Source organism: Cupressus sempervirens, chromosome 2 (assembly GCF_028749045.1).
Source record: "Cupressus sempervirens isolate cs-2001-9-10 chromosome 2, ASM2874904v1, whole genome shotgun sequence".
Taxonomy (NCBI): domain Eukaryota; kingdom Viridiplantae; phylum Streptophyta; class Pinopsida; order Cupressales; family Cupressaceae; genus Cupressus; species Cupressus sempervirens.
The window spans coordinates 97,166,397-97,187,793 of NC_143119.1; the positions used below are offsets into that span (position 1 = coordinate 97,166,397).

General features: G+C 37.2%; 1 protein-coding gene across 1 annotated transcript; it reads left to right on the plus strand.

Annotated features, from left to right (window-relative positions):
* The first annotated feature begins 334 nt into the window (after nucleotides 1-334).
* On the plus strand, nucleotides 335-21,291 carry LOC149571206 (uncharacterized). Its single transcript, XM_089808622.1, has 9 exons — nucleotides 335-706; nucleotides 1,452-1,666; nucleotides 2,224-2,402; nucleotides 2,857-3,141; nucleotides 3,259-3,317; nucleotides 3,457-3,493; nucleotides 3,630-3,701; nucleotides 20,275-20,587; nucleotides 20,694-21,291. The coding sequence occupies exons 1-9, from the start codon at nucleotides 547-549 to the stop codon at nucleotides 21,054-21,056; spliced, it is 1,683 nt and encodes a 560-aa protein (XP_089664748.1). The 5' UTR covers nucleotides 335-546; the 3' UTR covers nucleotides 21,057-21,291.
* Nucleotides 21,292-21,397: the final 106 nt, after the last annotated feature.

A 21,397-nucleotide genomic window follows, 5' to 3' on the forward strand; every position in this document is an offset into this window, starting at 1 on the left:
AATAAATAAAAAACTCAGAAATAAATCTAATCTATTTCCAAAATTTGAACAAAATTACATATTTTATAACCAAGTGACCGTTTCTCCCAAGCTCTCTATCCCCATTTACACTCGGAAACATAAAAATAAAAAAAGTGGATCGAAACAACAGTATCCCTTCTCCCCCTTTTTAAATAAAAACGGTGACGAATTACACTTCATCGTGATGGGCGGCAGGCATTTTCAGACTAAAATAAAAAGTTAAAAACTGGGATCAGGTGTCTCGATAGATTATTTTGCACTCAAACTGCATTATCAGCGTGCATAAAATGGGAGTGATCACAACCCAAACATCATCACTATGCTGCTTTTACTTCTCATTTTCATTCTGCAACAGATCAATCTTCAATATTTTCTCTGTCCTTCAAAATGCGGGCTTCCGCAGGTTTTCTGTTAAAATACCTCCTTTACTGTTTCTGTTATCATTTCGATTTAGTTATATGCAGATTTTGGAAGTGTATGTAAAATTTGTCAGGAGATTATTAGAGAATTAAAGTGGTGTTCAAGATGGAAATTTGTCAGAAAATTCCTTTCGGTTTCCACGAAAGGTGGCAAATGTCGACCAGAGGTCTTAAGTTTTCGTCGACGTTTGTGTTAGCTTTATATATGTTACTATTGTGTTTACCGGACGGGGTTTCCTCTCGCTCAAAGGAGAGCATTATAAATGGTAACTACGTATCCTGCTTTACCCACGACTGCTTAACGTTTTTGTTTTTGAAGACTTTCTGGAAAGATTGAATTTCTGTAAATTGTACAAGTTTGAGAAAAGATATGTTCTAATTGTGCTTCAAAATTATTTATCTCCTTGTTGGAGTGTTAATTCACACAGCATTACCTCGAACAAATAACTTTATGGTAACACCTTGAAATGCACTTGGAAGGTCTTAAGTTCGAGCCAGCGTTTGCATCAATTTTCTGAATCACTTGCTAGTGTGTGCAAAATATAGTGGAATCATATTAGTCCCCAGGAATGGACCACCATTTTCCTTGGTAGTATTACACTTTGTTTGGGTGTGCTGAGATAAACGATAAATTTGATGAATGAAATCTCAACAAATCAGCTATATCACTTACACGTTTGTTGGGTTTTAAGACATTGAATAAATTATTTGCGTTCCTTATTAAGGCTTCAATATTTAAATTTCGATAATAGCCACTTCCTACTTTTATTTTTAACGAATTCAAATTACCCTTGTTCTTTATGTGAGAATGAAAATTTCTGCCACTCTCACTCTGATGTGAGAATGCACTCTGTTACGAACAAAGATTCTAATTAAAGCTAGGTATTGAATCTTGTAATTTCTTTACATCTTTATATGTGTCCTCTGTTCTCGGTGGGAAAAACATGTGTTTGCTGTTTCTTACACAATTAGTAGATCAATTTAGCATCTAATTGCAAATCTATTTTGTAGGAAAACAAGATGTGACCAATTTGGCTTCAAATGCACTTGGACCCAAACAAATCCTGCCCGTGTTGTCCACTGCCCCTGCATCTGATGATGGTAGTAGCATGGGTTCCAATATTTCTATGATTTTGGCTGAGCATCGAACTAGGAGGCCTGATATTTTGTACAAATTCAGGCTGTATAAAGATGGATGGAACATCACCAACAAACATTACTGGGCTGTAAGTCCTTTGCATAACCTCATCCGAATGTGAAAAGTATCTCAAATAGTGTCAGTGCACTAAAATGAATCCATTAGTGACTGTTTTTTCTAACGAATCAAAAGAAAAAGAAAAAAGAGACATGGAATACTGATGGCCTTCAGATCCCCAATGTGAGAAACACGTTAAATGGAAGAGGGTTTAAAATCATCATACTCTCAAAATGCTACACTCCACTGCCCAAACCAATATTCAAGGTTTAGTCTTCCTCTTGGCAATTGGATAACCATAGAACTGGAATATTTTGAGTGCTGCTGCTGCTGCTGGCAATGTACCAAACCAAACCTACTTGGTTTTGAAATTTCATGGACTAATAGTTGTGCAGTAATGTTTTATATGATTGATTTCTTCATTTCTTCATAGTTTTGATAGTAAATGGCTTCAGGGAAAGGTAATACAATTCAAGAATTGGATTTCTTGACTCTAGCTATAATGATTTCTGTGACTGATAGTTATCATCTTTTAATCATTCTTAATATTTATACAGGGAACTGATTTTATCTTTTTTGCTCTTGCAGTCCGTTGGTTTTACTGGTGTTCCTGGGCTCGTTCTTTCTGTACTGTGGTTTATTGCATTTGGCTTGGCCTTTCTTGTGCATTACTTCTGCAGTCAATTAATTAAAGGCAAACAACAATACTTACTGATCTTAAATGGGGTTTCACTTCCACTGATAATTCTTTTCACATGTGCTGCAGTGTAATCTTCTCTCCGTCTCTTATATCATCCATTAGTTTTAGTCTTTAAATTTACAAAATGTATGCTTATATTCCTAAGTTGACTCTACATGGTACGTTAACTGATATATCTGTACACCTTAAGATTTCAAACTGTTAATATCTCAAACTAAAAATTTAGAATCATTTAGCATATTTAAATATCTGTTTTTTGTTCTGAGACGTGTCCTATTCATTGCCGTGGATGATCACAGATCACATCTGATTTGTATAAACATTCAACGTGTACAAACTATGACATGGTGTAAACTTGGTTGTTTGTTCACAATTTGCTCTCAAGCTTATATACTTTGTACTTACCTTGTAAACTGCAACCTTTATTATGACTTATTTGATATTATATTTGTTTCTATCTGAATTCTCTAGTGTGCTTTAAAGGAACCGCTAGTGATCTGGATTTAATTGTCTCTTTGCAGAGTGGGATGCATATTGCTTTCCTTGGGGCAGGATAAATTTCATCACGAGATATCCAATTCCATTGATTTTGTAGTTAAACAGTCAGATTTTACAGTTGAGAAGCTTAGGAACGTCAAAGGGTACCTAGAAGATGCAAAGATTATGAATGTATCTCAGAAATTTATCCCGGAAGATGAGCAACAGCAGATTGTTGAGTTGAATGAAAAATTGTCAATGGTAACAGCTGAGTTTGAGGAAAAAATTACAGACGATGCTGAGAAAATAAAGAAACCCCTCAATGCTCTGTAAGATATACATTTTTATTTGAAATTTCAGTCATATTATTAAAAGCCATCTGATAGAAGTTTCTACTAATATGATATTTCTCGAGGCTAAGACAACTTCAATCTTTATTTTGGCAGCCAAGATGCCTTGGCTGTAGTAGCTGGTGCAATGCTACTCCTGGTCATTATTGGTCTACGTATGTGCCCTTCTTTATCTATCAAAAATATGTACAGATGAAGCTGAAATAATTTCTCTGATTTTCGTCCTTTTTTCCCACTTATAATGTTCAAAAGTTTGATGTTTGAATTGATGTCTGTGATGATTATGACTAACAGCTTTGGCTGCTCTTGGTTTCAGGAACATTATTTGTGTGTAAGTACAATTCCTTTTTCAAGTTTTATTGTTGCCCCTTTGAAAATTCAATTTGGTTATTGTAAAATTTCATATTTTCCTCTATTTTTAACCTTCATAATTTGACAAGTTCAAACAAATTTTTCTGTTCTGGCAGATTGATTATTATTGGATGGCTACTTGTTGCAGTCACATTCATTCTTTGTGGGGCATTCATTGTACTTAACAAGTAGGTAGCCATTTTGTTGAATGCAAGCTCATGTATGGATGCTTACATTTGTTAAAATTGTACAGTTGAAAACTGGATTGTGTTTTCTAGTTTGGGAGGTTCTTTGATTTGATGGTAGAGGAGGATTCATATCATACAACTGAGGGAAATATTAACTCTGTATAACTATGAATACATAGTACCTTAAGCTCTAAGAAAATAGAAAAGAATACAAAATGCTATTGCAATTTAGTTTCACTGAAGACAATTTCTATTGAAACAAAATCAATAGTTTATCAGACAAATACCACCCAACCATATGAATATGATATTAGATCTAGAGAGCCACCTTGAACAGTTCACCATCCATATTAGGGCATAAACATAACATATAAAGATGCTGCAAAACTTTAGACAAGTATTAAGATGATTTATATCAAGTACCAACAACTATAAGGTTGCTTGACCATTATTGAATAGAAAAGCTAGTGTCTGGCAGGATGTGAACAGACCCTGACTGCACACCAATTCTGCCAACAACCATGAAACTACTCTGTATCTTTAAAGTTTTGCTGGTTTATGCGATTGCAATCAACTGGAGTTGAAGTTAACATAGGTACAAAATTATCCTCACAATTACATCTTTACTTGGTTTTCCTCACAATTATATTCTTTACTAATTCCAGATTCCTCCATGAAAACAAGGTCTCAACTAATGTGGAAGTCTTTGTTTCTATATAGTGGCCAAGTATATTATACAGAAACTGCCTCATTTTGGCTTACCCACGGTAGACACCACCATCCCTAGTTCAAGGAATCTACAAGCTTCAAGAATGCTATGACGGGTAAGAACCTCTATAGGTATCTGCACCTCAATTAGTCCCAATCTTTCCTACTATTCCCACACTTAACTGCTTTCTAATCCTTTATTCAACATGCCACACAGTTTTGAAATATGCATTTCTTTGTACACTTCATACCAAGTAACTAAGGTCGATAATTTTGTCAGCAAGAATAATTATTTTACTTCAGGGGAAGAGGCTGTAAACTGTCAGGGGAAGAGGCCAGTAGTGTAACAAACGTTTTTTCATAACAAAAACAAAGACAGTTTATAAAGAGATTTTTTCCAACATTCATTGAATAGATAACTAAATTCCTTTTTATATGACTTTAACTGTTTTAACTATCAACGATTAACTGAAATAACCATGTTCAACTGAGATAACCATATCAATGATCAACTGAAGAACCTAAATTAATGATTAACTAAAAATAACTATATCCATGATCAACTAAAATAACTAGATTAACGATTAATTGAAAATAATTGTATCCATGATCAACTGAAATAACTAGATTAATGATTAACTGAAAATAATTGTATTTAACAATAACTATAATAACAATTAGCTATCCTCTTATGCATATAAATAAAGTAAATGCATAACATGAAAAAGAAAGAAGAACATACGAGAAGTATCTGGTGGGTCTTTTGGTAAGAGGAGAAGCATTAACTTAGATGGTGCAGGAGCACCCACATAAAGTATTTAGGTCAAGTTTTATGCACGAGATGACTTGAGAAATTTATTCTGATTTTGTCATTAGGATAAGATCTTTTCTTGGAATTTGTTTAGACCCTTGTGGGGTCATTCTTGCCTATTCTATATTAATCTAGAATTTTCTATATTGTAATAATCTAGAATGTTCCATAGACTATCGTAGAAAGTATAAATAGAGTTTTTAGGTTTAGGTTTAGGTTTAGGTCAAGTTTTGGAGAACAAAGTTTTTGGATACGAAGTTACAAGGAGAAGAAATCTGTAGGAGAGCAAATGTATTTACTGTTCATTTGAAGAATTAATTAAGAAGAAATTTTAATATATATTTCTTGCTGGTGCTAGTTCTTTTTTGATATTGCTTCCGTTAAATTTATCTCTGCATCATTTTTGACATCAGAGCTTGGCGAAAGCTCCTGAGGCAATTAGATTTTATGTCTTGATCAGAGTTAGAAACTGAAACATCAAACATGGTCACTAATGCTGAACTGGCAAAGAAGATGCAAGAACAGGAGAAAATCAATAAGTGGTTATTAGATGAATTTGAGAAGATGAAGGGTCGGATGGAAAAGAAAGCAAAGGTTTCCTCGGAGCAAGAGGAAGAAGGGGAAGAAGAGGATACCCCTGAGCAAGAGGTGGTTAACTTACCTATAGACCAGAGATACTTTATAGAAGCCCTTGAAAGAGTTGGTAAGAAGGATGCCAAAAGTGACCTACCCATCTTCTCAGGAAAGATGGATGCTGATGCTATTGTGGATTGGATAGAAGCCTTGAACAACCATTTTGAATGTGAAAATATAGCAGAGAAGGATAAGGTAAAAATTGCCAAGTCAAAGTTGAAGGGACTAGCCCTCACTTGGTGGAATTTCATTCAAGGGGAAAGGGTCAAAGAAGGTAAGAACATGATAACTTCATGGGAAAGGATGTGTGCCAAGGTGAGAGACACATACTTACCTGAGGATTATGAAATCCAACTTCATTGACAGAGACAAAGTTTAAGACAAAAGGAGCTAGATGTCACTACCTATATTGAAGAATTCCAAAAACTAAGCTTGAGGGCAAAGCAGAGTGAATGTGAAAGTGTAAAAGTTGCTAGATATCTCAATGGATTGAGGTTGAACATTCAAGAAGAACTTAATTTATTATGTCCAGATACAATACAAAAATGTTATCAACTAGCATTGAAGGTGGAAGCCAAATTGAAAAGAAGGCAAGAACAAAATAGCAGAGGAAGAGGAAGAAATCAAAGGGGAAGAGAAAATTTTCAAGGAAGAGGACAAAATCAAGAAGATCATAAGGAGATAAAGCAAGAAACCAGTCAAAGTGAAGGAAATTTCAGAGGTAACTTAGAGGTAGAAGAGGCAATTCAAGAGGTGGATTTGGTGGCAGAAGGGCGAGTCCGATTGTTTGTTTCAATTGCAATAAAGAGGGACATTATGCATCTAGGTGTCCAGATAGAGCCAGTTCAAGTTCACAAGGTGAAAGAAGAACACATTTGTTACAAGATGATGAATACCAAGAGAAGGAGATGGCTAACTTAGATAGTGTACCTGAAAGAGGAGAAAGTTTAATGATGAGAAAAACACTTTTGAAAGTGCCTACTACCATGGAACCACCACAAAGGAAAACTATCTTTAGGACTACTTGCAAAGCTGGAGGTAAGGTATGTAAAGTCATTACTGATTCAGGATCTACTGAGAATTTAGTTTCTCTTGAGATGGTTGAGAAGTTAAAACTTAGGAGAATAACTCATCCTTTTCCTTATAAGGTTTCATGGCTAACAAAGGGTCAACAAACTCTCATAAATGAGCAAGCATGGGTTGATTTTCAGATTGGAAAGTATAAGGACAAAATTTTGTGTGATGTAGTTGACATGGATGCATGCCACCTATTATTTGGTAGGCCCTGGCAGTATGATTTGCAGGCACAACATGATGGAAAACTCAATATATACACCATCAAGAAGGATGGAAAGGTGATTAGATTGATTCCGTTTGCTGACCATGAGGAAGTGGAAGAAAATAAAGAGAGGGAAGCCAAAATTATGATGATTGATAAAAATGAATTCTTACGGGACATGAAGGATGAACCTAAGCCTTGTTTTCTTTTGATGCCTAACCCACAACCACAAGAACCCTTTGGAAATGACAGAAAGAAGGCTGAAACAAAGAAGGCAATTCCTAATGAAGTGAAAGAACTTTTGGATAAATATGAAGGTTTGATTTCGGAAGGTATGCCAAAGTCTTTACCACCTATATGAGACATTAGTCATTGTATTGATTTCATTCTTAGAGCTACTTTACCCAATAAGGCTGCATACAAGATGACAACACAACAAAATGAAGAGATTGCTAGACAAGTAAAGGAGTTACTCAATTTTGGCTTGATTACAAAAAGCTTAAGCCCATGTGCTGTACCTGTTGTTTTGGCACCCAAGAAGGAAGGAACCTAGAGGTTGTGCATTGATTCTAGAGTCATTAATAAGATTACAATCAGATATAGGTTTCCAATGCCAAGAATTGAAGATTTGCTTGATTGTTCGAGAGGTGCAAAGTATTTCTCCAAGATTGACTTAAAAAGTGGGTACCATCAAATAAGGATAAGAGTTGGAGATGAGTGGAAGACAGCATTCAAAACCAATGATGGATTATATGAGTGGAAGGTAATGCCATTTGGAATCTCTAATGCTCCTAGTACCTTCATGAGACTTATGAATGAAATACTCAAAGACTTCAATGGCAAGTTCGTCATAGTATATTTAGATGACATATTAATTTTCAGCAAGACAAAGGAAGAACACCTAGAGCACATTGACATGGTTTTGAGAAGACTTCATGGGGAGAAATTAGTAATAAATTTGGAAAAGTGTTTGTTTATGCAAGAGGAGCTGACATATCTAGGTTTTGTGATCTCCCAAGGTAGCTTGAAGATGGATAAAGAAAAGGTAAGTGCTATACTATCCTGGCCACCCCCAAGAAGTTGGAGATGTTAGAAGCTTTCATAGTCTTGCTACATTTTATAGGAAATTCATAAGAAATTTCAGTCATATATGTGCTCCTATGTTAGAAACTATTAAAGGAGGAAGGGAGTGTAAGTTTGCATGGAGTCAATCAGCAAATGAAGCTTTTGAATTGCTTAAGAAAAAGGTTAGTGAGCAGCCAATTCTTTCTTTACCTGATTTTAACAAAGTTTTTCAAGTAGAATGTGATGCTAGCAAGGTTGCTATAGGAGCAGTTCTTAGTCAAGAAGGAAAACCAGTGGCTTTCTCAAGTGAAAAACTCAATGAAGCTAAGCAGAAATACTCTTCATATGACCTAGAAATGTATGCATTGGTTCAAGCTCTCAAAAGGTGGAGACACTACTTGTTACCAAAGGAGTTTGTTGTGTATACTGATAACCAAGCACTTAGTTTTCTGAATAGCCAAGACAAATTAAGTCATAGGCACATGAAATGGATGGAGTATTTACAGGCATATACCTTCACCATCAAGCATAAGAAGGGCATATCAAACAAGGTTGTTGATGCTCTTAGTAGACAGAATCTAGCTGTCTCCCAGATATAGCTAGAAAGTGTGGGAATTGAAGCACTCAAGGACATGTATGTAGCAAATCCAAATTTTAGCGACATCTACAAGGCATGTATGGAGTTTGGTGAAAGATACCATGCTGATTTTCCTGATTTTTTGATACAAGACAGACTTCTTTTCAAAGGAGGACAACTATGTGTACCCAGGTGCTCTATGAGAACAAACATTATCAAAGAGAAGCATAGTGGAACAATGGGTGGACATTTTGGTTTGGGTAAAACCTTAGAATTGGTTAGAAGGTACTACTACTGGCCTAAACTTCAGACTGATGTTAGAAACTTTGTGGAAACATGTATGATTTGTCAAAGGGCCAAAGGAAGGATTACAAATGCAGGGCTTTATCAACCTTTGCCAATACCATCTAGACCTTGGGAAAGCATAACGATGGATTTTTTAATGGGGTTGCCACGAACAGAAAAGGGGCATGATAGTGTATTTGTTGTAGTAGATAAGTTCAGCAAAATGGCTCACTTCTTACCATGTAAGTCGACCAATGATGCTTCTCATATAGCAGATCTCTTTTTCAAGGAAGTCATAAGGATTCACGGGCTACCTCTCAACATAGTTTCAGACAGGGATGTGAAGTTTGTAGGACACTTTTGGAGAACTTTATGGAGAAAACTTGAAACCAATTTATCATTCTCATCATCCTACCACCCTCAAACTGATGGCCAAACAGAGGTAGTTAATAGAACATTGGGCAATTTGTTAAGAACACTCACAAGACAACATGCAAGAAAATGGGATGTAATCTTACCCCAAGCTGAATTTGCATATAATGACTCCATCAATAGAAGTACAGGAAAGTCACCATTTCAAGTGGTATATGGAATTCATCCTAGAGGGATTTTTGAGTTAAGAGATATGAGTTCATAGCAACAAGTTAGTGCCCAAGGAGAAGAATTTTCTACTGCCATAAAAGATATCCATGATGAAGTCAAAGCACAACTCCAACAAACCTCTAACAAGTATAAGAAGCATGCAGATCAGAAATAGAGACACTTAGAATTTGAAGTGGGAGATTTAGTATGGGAAAATCTCAAGAAGGAGAGGCTACCAAAAGGTAAATCTACCAAACTTATGTTGAGAAAACTAGGTCCTTGTCAAATATTAAAGAAGTTTGGACCAAATGATTACAAGATTCAATTGCCCCCTGAGATTGACATTTCTCCCATCTTCAACATAGCAGACCTCACACCATTCAAAGCACCCACTGAAGAAATTGATATAGGACAGATTGCTGATTCATAAGACATTCAACGTCTACCATTTAAGCAGACACCACAACTAGAAAGGATACTTGACACCGAAGTCCTAAAGCAGAGAAGAAGAAAGGAGTCCAAACAGTATTTGGTAAAACTCAAAAGTTATTCGGATGTAGATGCTGAGTGGATGACCGAACAAGATATCAAGAAGCAGGGTACCACTCTACAAGAGCTCATCTCAAGTGGGCTTGAGATAAAATTTCCTGGGGAGTATGCTGCAGGAGCACCCACATAAAGTATTTAGGTCAAGTTTTATGCACGAGCCGACTTGAGAAATTTATTCCGATTTTGTCATTAGGATAAGATCTTTTCTTGGAATTTGTTCAGACCCTTGTGGGGTCATTCTTGCCTATTCTATGTTAATCTAGAATTTTCTATATTGTAATAATCTAGAATGTTCCATAGACTATCGTAGAAAGTATAAATAGAGTTTTTAGGTTTAGGTTTAGGTCAAGGTTTGGAGAACAAAGTTTTTGGATACGAAGTTACAGGGAGAAGAAATCTGTAGGAGAGAAAATGTATTTACTGTTCATTTGAAGAATTAATAAAGAAGAAATTTTAATATATATTTCTTGCTGGTGTTGGTTCCTTTTTGATATTGCTTCCATTAAATTTATCTCTGTATCATTAGGCTTAACTTCCAACCTCGGACCATACTTATCCCCACACAATCTATTGAATTAGAAAGGCCCTCCCTACCCCAAGATTGGGCTTGGGATATTCTTAGTCCAGCCACCTGAGCATTCTGGTGTTTAGAATGTCCACACAGTTATGGACGGACATGTCTGCATAACTGGCACCACTGACATCAAGTGATCAATAGATGGAAAACATGTCTTTACACTACCTTGGCCAAGGTTTTCTGATGGGTTCAATGACCCGATCATCACCGCTAGACTTGACAATAGGAAAACATTAATAAAGATGAGCATGAGCTATTAAGTAAGACTTTAATTTATTTAATCATATTTGATTTCACTTCTGTGTGCTTGCAGGTTTCATCTCACCTCTTTACCTTTACATGGCTATTCAGTCGATGAGTCCCTGCTATTTTGGAAATTCTGAGCAATTTTCTCTATTCATTAATTCTAAAAGGATTCCTTGAATAATATATCTTATCACAGACTGACTTGGAAAAATATACTCTTTTAGACCAGCAAAAACATTATTGAATTTTGATTTCCATATGATATATTTAGATCAAGATTTATTGTATTTAAATTTCTCTTTTCTCAAGAGGTTATATCCGATATTATCTATGATGATTATATCTACAGGCTAGCTTTTATGGAAGTTGGAAAAACAGTAGCAATTGACATGAAAAATATTCAGCAAAACTTGAAAAATGTTTGATTACATAACCTGAGACTATTATGGAAAAGAAAGGAAGTAGGAGCCTAGCTAGCCGCTATGATTCAGCCTCCCACAAACGTTCTTTGGGTGGCAATATCCAATGCATAAATGTATCACATTTTTTGCAATCAAGATTGTAAAATAAAACTTGGAATGCTATGGGCAGCAGTGATTTTTCAAATGATATTGTTAGAGTAAATAATTAATTAATTATTTATTAATTATTTATTCTATTATTTAAGCTTACTTAGGTAAATGCATGTATTTAATAGTTGTAGAGATAAGTTGTTGACAACACGGGAGTTTGTTCCCTTCTAGCATGTTCCACCTTTTTGTGGAAAGTGTGCTTAGTTGTCAACCTTATCTTCTACCACCTTTCAAGCTTGTTCTACAAGCTTCCTTGAGGTCTTTATAAATGACCTCTCTCTCATTGTAAATTCATTCCATTCACATAGAAATTCTAATTTCCTATTGTGAAATACTCTCTTGTGTCGTATTTGCTTCAAGCTTTTTGCTTCCTAGGTTTCTCTTTAGCAAGCTATTTGCATTGCAGGTAATCTTGGTGCACTTCCAGAGTTGGATTCTCAACTCCTACATGGTATCAGAGCCTCTCTGCTGCTGCTTCGTTGAAAGTTTTTTAAAACCACGATTCGGAGACACAAACCCTAGTTTGTTTGTGCATTTTTCTTCAATCTGGGGGAAGAGCATTTTTTCAGAGCACTTTGGGCCCAAACGGACACTGCCATTGGATCCAAAAGGTTGTTTACAATCAAGATTCATATAAAACTTTCCAATTTTGGAGACAAGGCTCCAGGAGGCAAAATGTTTTCATTTTAGGGCCTTCCATACGGTTGTACAGATGCAGAGCATTTAAAAAATAAAATAAAAAATAATTTGGGCCGGCCGCTTGGCAGCCACCACCGCAACACCCAATGGCCGCTTGCCTCAGCCGGTTGCACCTCCCTTCATCCACTCCAGCGCTGCCGCTGCCAGTGGTCCACCCTGACTCTACCCACCGCAATGGCGCCACTTTTGTTTTGCCACTCTGTCGGGTGTTTTCGCTTCTACGCCGCCCGTTACACAGTCATCCGGCACGTCTACAGTCTGTCTAGTTAGTGCTAACTCAGCGATTGCGTGACCCCTGTTTGGTGTACAGTCGGCAGTACACGTCTGCACCTGTGTCAGCTGCCAACGAGGAGTTTCTGCCCCATCAGCACCAGTTAGGGTGTGACATGTGGCAAGGCTTCCACGTGGCCCCTGCCACGTCACCATGTTGACTCAGCATCTTTCCACATGGCACCCTTTTTTGCTGCAATAGCTGCCAAGCTTTCAAATTTTTTGCCATAGAATGCTGACGTCAACACTGCATCACCACCAGCACCTCTCTAGGGTCTATTTTGACCTAACTTCGGTTTTTTGGCCATAACTTGAACATATGGAGGTATTTTTCCGATTCAAAAGAAGTGTCGCAAAGTTGGTTCTGAGATTGAAACATTGGTGTAGGTATTTTCATGTTTTGATGTAGTTTTGTTGCCTTTTTTTTTCAGTTGAAGTCCGAAGTTTTTTTTTTTACTCCGGCATGCATATCTTTTGCATCCCATGTCAATTTTTTGAAAATGTTATATTTTTAGAAATTTGGTTTTGTCACCTTTTCAGAAATGTAGTCTTTTTCCTTAGATTCTGGCCCATGCTCTTTCTATCATATTTTTGACATTTTTGCTCTATGGTGGATATCTTGGGTGTTTTAGGTCCGAGGATCATTTTCTTGGCATGGTTTCTTTTGTTTTTGGCTGTACTTTCTTTTGTGTCAGCTTTTTCTTTGTTCTAATCATTGTAGACATCATTTGTAAGCTCTTTTGTATACGCACTGAGATAAAGTGTCACTTTTTCATTCGGGTTCATGAATGTTGTTTTTTGAGTCAGTTGTACATGCACTATTTTTATAAAGCACAATGGGGAGGATAGTTGTTTGTTGTTTTAGGCCTTCTACCTTTGTCAAGTGAGTGTCCCTTCCACAACATTAGCCCCATGCAGTGTCATTGTGACCGTGTCTTTATAAGTGTTTCTTCCTCTTCCTCTCTCGTCGTTCTTGGTTCTGTTTACAGGAGATTTTTGGTCCACCTTCTCAATTGCCTGTCATTTCACCCTATCTGCATTAAGGGGGGGTTATGCTGTTTTTCTAATGCATTCTTGGTTCGATGGTTCGATAGTGTGAACTATGTATTTAGTGGTTGATCTTATATACGAGGCGATTGTAGTGGCTGGCTACTTATGCATTTCAGTGAGATGGATCATCTACCATATAGACACGCTCGGTTCGTGCCTTCTTCTTCCATGGAGGTTCTTCAGATTAGGAATTTTTTTCTGATGGAAGATTTTGCAATTTCTTCATGCTTAGTGATGTTCTTTATGATCACTTTTGTTCCTGTTTTAGGGGACATTCCCCTAGTTGGAGGCTTCTTCAGTTCTTCACTAGGTTCTTACCTCTTTTTGGGGGACAGTTTTTCTCACGTGGTTTTCTCTCTTTCCCCATTTTCAGAGGTTGCATTTCTTTGCATTGTACATGGGTACCTAACATGGCCTTGTTGCCAGGACCCATTCTGCATTTTCATCTTAGTTTTGTGAGCTTAAGGCATTCCCCAAAGTTGTACTTAAGGGGGGGTGTTAGAGTAAATAATTAATTATTTATTCTATTACTTAAGCTTACTTAGGTAAATGCATATAGTTAATAGTTGTAGAGATAAGTTGTTGACAACACGGAAGTTTGTTCCCTTCTAGCATGTTCCACCTTTTTGTAGAAAGTGTGCTTAGTTGTCAACCTTATCTTCTACCACCTTCCAAGCTTGTTCTACAAGCTTCCTTGAGGTCTTTATAAGCAACTTCTCTCTCATTGTAAATTTATTCCATTCACATAGCAATTCTAATTTCCTATTGTGAAATACTCTCTTGTGTCGTATTTGCTTCAAGCTCTTTGCTTCCTAGGTTTTTCTTCAGCAAGCTATTTGCATTGCAGGTGATCTTGGCGCACTTCCGAAGTTGGATTCTCAACTCCTACAAATATTTGCAGGTTCTCGACTTATGAATGAAAGTCGGAAATGAGAGGGAGAGAGTCGAAAATGAGAGAAAGGCAGTCGGGTGCTTGAAAAAGATACATCTGCCTCTCACTCACGATTTCTTATAAAAGAATAATGTGACTCCTTGGCTTTCGTAACATAAGAATATCTTGGCTCTTTGAATGCCAATTAAAAACGCCAAGTGTTAAATCGATTTTAAAAGAAAAAGAAAGAATAAAGGTTGGAAGAAGATTTGAAGATTATAATTCGAAGATAAAGATTATCGTTTATATTTATCTATGTACACATAGATATATGGGTGAGGTGACATCATTTTATCATAAGAAAATAAAATTATGGTGTCACTTCATTTTTATGTCTATATGTACATACATAGGTATATATTATAATAATATGGTGAAAAATCATTTAAAATCCTTTGAGTTACGTATTATATTTTAATTAAATTATTTTATGTTTCTTAAATTGTTTATTTAATAGCTCATGCGGGTCCTATAGCTATATCCTAAAGTTCAAGTCATTAGGTCTTTTCCAAAGAAGTTTAAGGTCATACCTATCAATCCTATTGACTGGACTAAGTTAGTATCCCATTCCATTGATCCCGTTTAGCAATGCTTCCCCTCCTCATCTTCTCTTGCAATCGCCTGTGAAACACTTCCGCCATAATAACAAGTGTCATAATAATTTTCATATAAACATTTAAAAGACTTTAATTCTTAACCATAATTCCAAAATCAAACAACTGCTAAACATCATATAACAAATAATGGCTAACGACCATCTTCACTAACAGTTAATACAATGGATATAAATAACTACCTACTTCACATGATTATAAAAGAAAAACTCGTTAAATCCAACGACAATGAGAAAATTTAAAATTAGGTCAAAATTTGAGATGTAACAAGTAGGATAACATTATCTGCAAATAGGAGAATGGAGATCAAACTAATCTAAACAACACCCATCAATGGGGTTCGAGGAGTTCACGAGGAAGTCCTCGAGCTCGTTGATATACATACCAAATGGAGTGGGCGAGAGGGAGCACCCCTCTTTGACCTCGATAGTGCTCTGGATCGGAACTAAGAACTCCTTAGGAGTCCTAAATCTACCAACCATAGACTCATAGAGTCTCATTATAGAAGCCAATAACATATCCAAAATCCCAATCTCACTAAGTCTCTGAAACAGGGCCATCTTGGGAATGGAATCAAAAGCCTTCATAAAGTCTACAAAACAACAATAGACTTTCTCGGAATGGTGCCTAGCCTCCTCGATAATAGCCCATAGAGTGAAGATGTTATCCGTAGTCTGGTAGTCAGCTCAAAAACTGGCTTGGCCTCTTGCTCTACAACCTCTCCTGACAAGTTCATTGGATAACATAGTGTTTAGAGTTGTGGCAAATGTACGCCAGATCATGATGGTCCTATAGTTGCTAGGGTTAGAGACAGGCCCAAACTTATAAATAGGATAAATCACATGTCTCGACCAAAATTCAGGAAAACCAATGCAAACCACTTTATTAAAGAGTGTAGGGAGGTAGGAGCCAAGGACCGAGGCACCAAGCTTGAAAAGTTCGGCCTTCCTCGTCCACCATTCTACTGCATCTCATGGATTTGATGGCCTTGTAAACACTGGAGGGGTGAACAGATGGCAGTAAGGAGGCAAAGTGGGATGGAGAGATGGCTGGTTAGGATTTTCATAAAGCGTAATTGTGTGGCAGGTCAGGGAGTGGAAGTCAAGGATGAAGGGTGGAGGGAACACTGAGAAAATAAGGTGTGCTAGAAGATCTAGGGATTGCAAATAAGCATGGAGCAAAGGGATCTGCACTGAAAAGAGATGAAGGGTTGTTTCTTATAGTGAAGAAAACAAAGGTAAGAATAGCGCAAAAGGGTGAAATTAGGGGAATGGGTCTCAAAAGTGAAGCGAATGGAGTGATGGAACGATTCGCAATTAGTGTCGAACCATTGGTTCATAGGGCAAGTATTTCAACACTTAGATCTATGAGAAATGGGAGAGCGGTGGGGGATAGAAAGGATGGAGGACTCCCAAATGGATTCAGCAAGTGAGTCAAACATGGAGGAGACCTCGCACAAATCACTGAAACAAGCAGGTGACAACAACCTCCAAAGATAGAAGGAAAAAAGCTCACCATCACCCTCAGTAAAGCGAAAACGAGTAAAGAAGCATGTAACGATAGATGAGAGGCAAGGGGGCAGAGGAGAAGGTGATAGGCAGGGAGATGCGCGGGGCTAAGGAGAAGGCGATAGGCAGGGGGAAACATGGAAAACAATTCTAAGAAGTGCATGGTTGACAAATGGGAGACTTGAAACGGTGAAGCTGTGAATGGATTGAATGAATGAGGAAGAAGTGAGGGCATAGTCCACAACACTCGCGCCACCCCCATGGGGCCAGTAGGTAAAGAGCTCAGACCCAGGGAAGGAAGATAGACCATTCAGAATGAACAAGCTAGAGAACTCACAAAGTTGGAGGAGGTGGCAACCGTAACAGGAAAGCGGCGCAAGAGCATCATCTGAGGTATGATGAAGTCCCATACTGGTCGGATCTATCTTAGTAGTGTAGATCGAATCAAAGCCATGGTCATGTATAGGATTTTGGAGATTCCTAGTCCGTGCATTGAAATCCCCGAGAATAATGATGTCCCCCAAAACAACAAACTGTGAGACGCACTCCTGAAGGTCACAAAATGGGTCTCCATCCTCAACCCATGAATGGCATACGGGGAAGAGGTTGGTGGAAAATAGCACACAACAATAAAGATGTCCCTCTGTTTGTGATTCCAATGATCAATACAGAACCACATGAATTTGGCAAAGGCGTTGGAGTGGACCACCGAGGTAGAGCTGAAAATATCATCCCTAATCAAATAGGAAACACCCCTAGAATTGTGAACCCCACCTAAAGTACGAATCTCCTCACGACAAACTGATAGCCATTGGTACCCAGCATACCCAAGAAGAGGATGCATGGGACTCTCATGGGTCTTAGTGATAGCCAAAATATCAGTGGACCCCATCGCATCGTGAAAAAGATCGAATAATGGCCATAAAGAGCCATTACCTTTCCAGCCGTTGACAAGAAGAGAGCAAGTGGAGGGCTTCCTCTTGTTCGACTGCTGGCAAAACCATCATGTGGTCTTAGAGGCCTGTCTTGCTTCCCATCAATGGGAGGTGAATCACGAATGACTGGTCTATGGTTCTTGATAACAACCCATTTTCCTACACGTCTAGCCTTTGCCACAATCACCTAAGTGTGTTTTAGCTCTGTTACCTATGCCTTTGTGAGATCTTCATCCAGAAAAATCTTAGAGGGGGGAGAGAACAACTTTCTTTTTGCCCTAAGAGCACGAAGCCTATCAGAAAATGAGAGAAATCGGATGAAGAGGGTATCTCTAGGGCTGAATCAGCATTTGTCCAATGTAATGTCAGAAATATCAAGTTGATCAGAGAGAAAAGAATGTCAAGCAGAGAGACATCGAAAGTGGGAGGGAGACCATAGACATGCAAGTTGAGCTCATGAGCCTATCTCACACGCTCATCATCAATCTTCCCCTGAACAATCTTATCTAAGCTCGATATAGGTGTAGTAGTAGTTGTATTAGCATAGAGAGATGCCTATGATTTCACCTTCTGTTCAGTCTCAGAAATCAGAGAGGAATGCATTGCAGCCATTTCCATTTGCTGTTCTTTAATCTTTTCCAGCCCCTCCAGTTGCTCAATGACGGATTCTAAGTTGGATTTCAAACCAGCAGTTTTAGAGATGAAGGTAGCGGAAAAGTCTTGGATTTGGGAACTGTTCAGTCCTGTTGCTTGCTTGAGTTCAGCGATTGACTCCATCAGTGATAAAACTTTTTCTCTAAGTAGAGTATTGTTTGTTTCCAGCTTGCTAACACAGTCACACAGCCTCTAATAGGTCAGCAGTTGGGTTTGTGACAAGCATATGTCACCTGTAATCAATTGAACAATTTTCAATGTTCAATTGATGACAAAGGACACAATGATGACATACAGTGAAAACCGTATGCACAACATAGAATAATAGTTAGAGTCAAAATGATGTTTCAATTGCAACGTAGAAATGTTAATACAGAAACTTGCAGGCTTGAACCTTTTTTTAGCATGTATAACCATCCACAAAATATAAGCAGGATGAGGATATTCCATTAAGTTTTTCCTTATTTCTTGTGTTCCAGTAAATTGTGATGATGTTTATATAAGATATTTTTTTTTACAAGCATCATCTTTGTGTACACACATTGATTATCTATTTATGCATTCCATATAAATGTTCATGTTTAATGCCTCCCAATCATGTGTCACTTGTATTTCAAATCATAGCCTGCTTGTTAGTAGAGATATGGCTGGCGACACTGAATAGAGAATTCTAGCAAGAACATATGTCATACTATTCTGTCAGAAAAAAGAAGAGTGCAATGATAAACAAAGCATTGAGAAGTTGACTTATCAAAGAATTGTGCTCTCTTTTTTCAATATGTTAACTGAGGGACTCTATTGGGACCCTCACCCATAACAGAAAAAGCCAAAATCAGTGTCACAGTTCTGAAAAAAAAATTGTAAACGACAAAAGAGACTGCCTCTGACAAGAAAGAAAACCTGAAGGCTCTACAAAACAATTACCTTTGCAGTTTTAGAGAGCTAAGAGCAAACTAGACAGGCCCCTCAACTAACTTCTTTTTAGAAATACTATACATTTCATCTAAGAATAGAAGCCAAGCAACCTCAGGGTTACACGACATGGGATATTCTCCCCTTTTAGGAGAGGAGTGCTTCCATAGTCTAGCGAGTCCCCTCACCCTCACATTTGAGAGCCTTCACAGTCTTTCAGCTTCAGATCTCCTCTCTCTGTGCTTACTCAAAATTCTCTATCAGTTTTATCAGTAATATTTATCAATATATGGAAATGAGATTACCATATGAATAGACATGAAATAGAAGAAAAAGGTAGTGTGGTGTGGGAATAATATCTTCAGGATGAGCTGGATAAAAAAACATAAAAGAGCAAGTGATATAAAGAGAGGAGGATTATGCTTGGACTAACTTGTAAGAAGGAACTTAACTAGGGATATCTTAGCTTTCTTCTCATGTTTACTCATTTGTGGCTTCTCTTTATAAAACTGTGCATTATATGATATATCTACTGTACCACAAACTATTTTTCAGGTAGAGGAGGACATTTGTTGACATTTCAGTTTAGTTTCTTTTCTGCTATGAGGTTGCATGAATAAACGAAGATATGTGGTATGCTCCATGTGTTCGCATATGCATAGATCTTCTTCTTTCAGTAAATAACTTATGCATTTTGAGATGAAACCCTTTGTTTTATGTTGCAGATGCGACCTCTAACATTCTTGCCTTTCCTCTTGCTAAGTAGAAGTTTTGATAAATCCTGATATATGCTAGATGCTAAACAGTCTAGGTTGTCAAATTTAGTACTTAGAAATTTAGAAGATAATTATTTATTACTTCTTTCATTGATTAAAAAACTACTAAGTATAAAAAAAATCATAGTTCTATTTTCATCTCCCATACAAATTGACTAAGCTCTTTATTATTCTTCACATCTTTATGTAAGCATTACCATGCGTTTTTAGTGTGTGCTAGTTTGCGTGGTCAAGAGTAACTAATTTGTTCCTATGAATCTCTTTTGATAAATTTATTGGAATTTGTTTATACCTTCCAAAACATGATACTAAGTCACCTTGATTTTTTCTTTCTTTGCAGTGCTATTGCTGATACCTGTGTGGCCATGGAAGAATGGGTGGTCAATCCCAATTCATATACTAATTTTGATCACATTCTTTCTTGTGTAAATCAATCCATAGCAAATCAAACATTCTATAGAAGCAAACAAGTCACCAGTGACTTGTTGAATCTTGTTAACCAAGTGATAGGTAATGTTGCAAATGCAAATGTGCCATCAAACAGCCCTGCTTATTACAACCAATCTGGGCCACAAATACCTGAGCTTTGTAAGCTGTCTAATTTGATAAATGATAAGCAGCAGTGTGTAGCAAATTTGACGAGTGTATCTCAGGTATTTATATTTAAATATTTCTTAACCCTCCCTTTGTTTTTGCATTATTCTGCAGTTGCTTCCTACATGATAATTAGGCTCTGATGCATGTAAATGCCCTTTGCAGGTCTGGAAAAATTATATTTGCACGGTTTCCAATGGTGTTTGTGTTACACCTGGTCGATTAACACCGGATTTATATACACAAATAGTGGCAGTAGTCAACGTTAGTTATGGACTGAAACATTTCACTCCATTTCTTTTAGACCTAATTGACTGCAAGTTTGTGCATGAGATGTTCACAGTAATTGTTCATTTCTATTGTCCCCATCTGCAGCTACATACTAAGAGGGTATACATTGGCCTGGCACTTATGTCCGTTGGTGTGATTCTCTCATTGATATTCTGGATTTTGTATGTACAACAGATGGATGACAATGGCCAATATTTGATGCCTTGTGAAAATAAATCAATTAGAAACCATCTTTAGAAATTGAAAGTAGAGGTAAGCCAGCGAGTGGATGTGAACAATGCATAATCCTAAGTTAGATCAAGTCCAATGTTTAGAAGTTCTTATTGTTTTTGTATGTAATCGCCTTTATCGTAAGGGTCATGATAAATCCTCGTTTAGAGTGGTATGCTACAAGAATATTATGGACTACTCCACGATGCCCTTTTTTTGTATTATTTAAAAAAAAAAATGTGATCCATTATTGATTCGGGGTACAAAGAATGATTTATTAACTTAGAGTTCATTAAAATTGCGCTGTCTAAATGTAAAATTTGGCTGTAACTAACATATACAATGCAGAAATTTGGTTCGGTATAGTC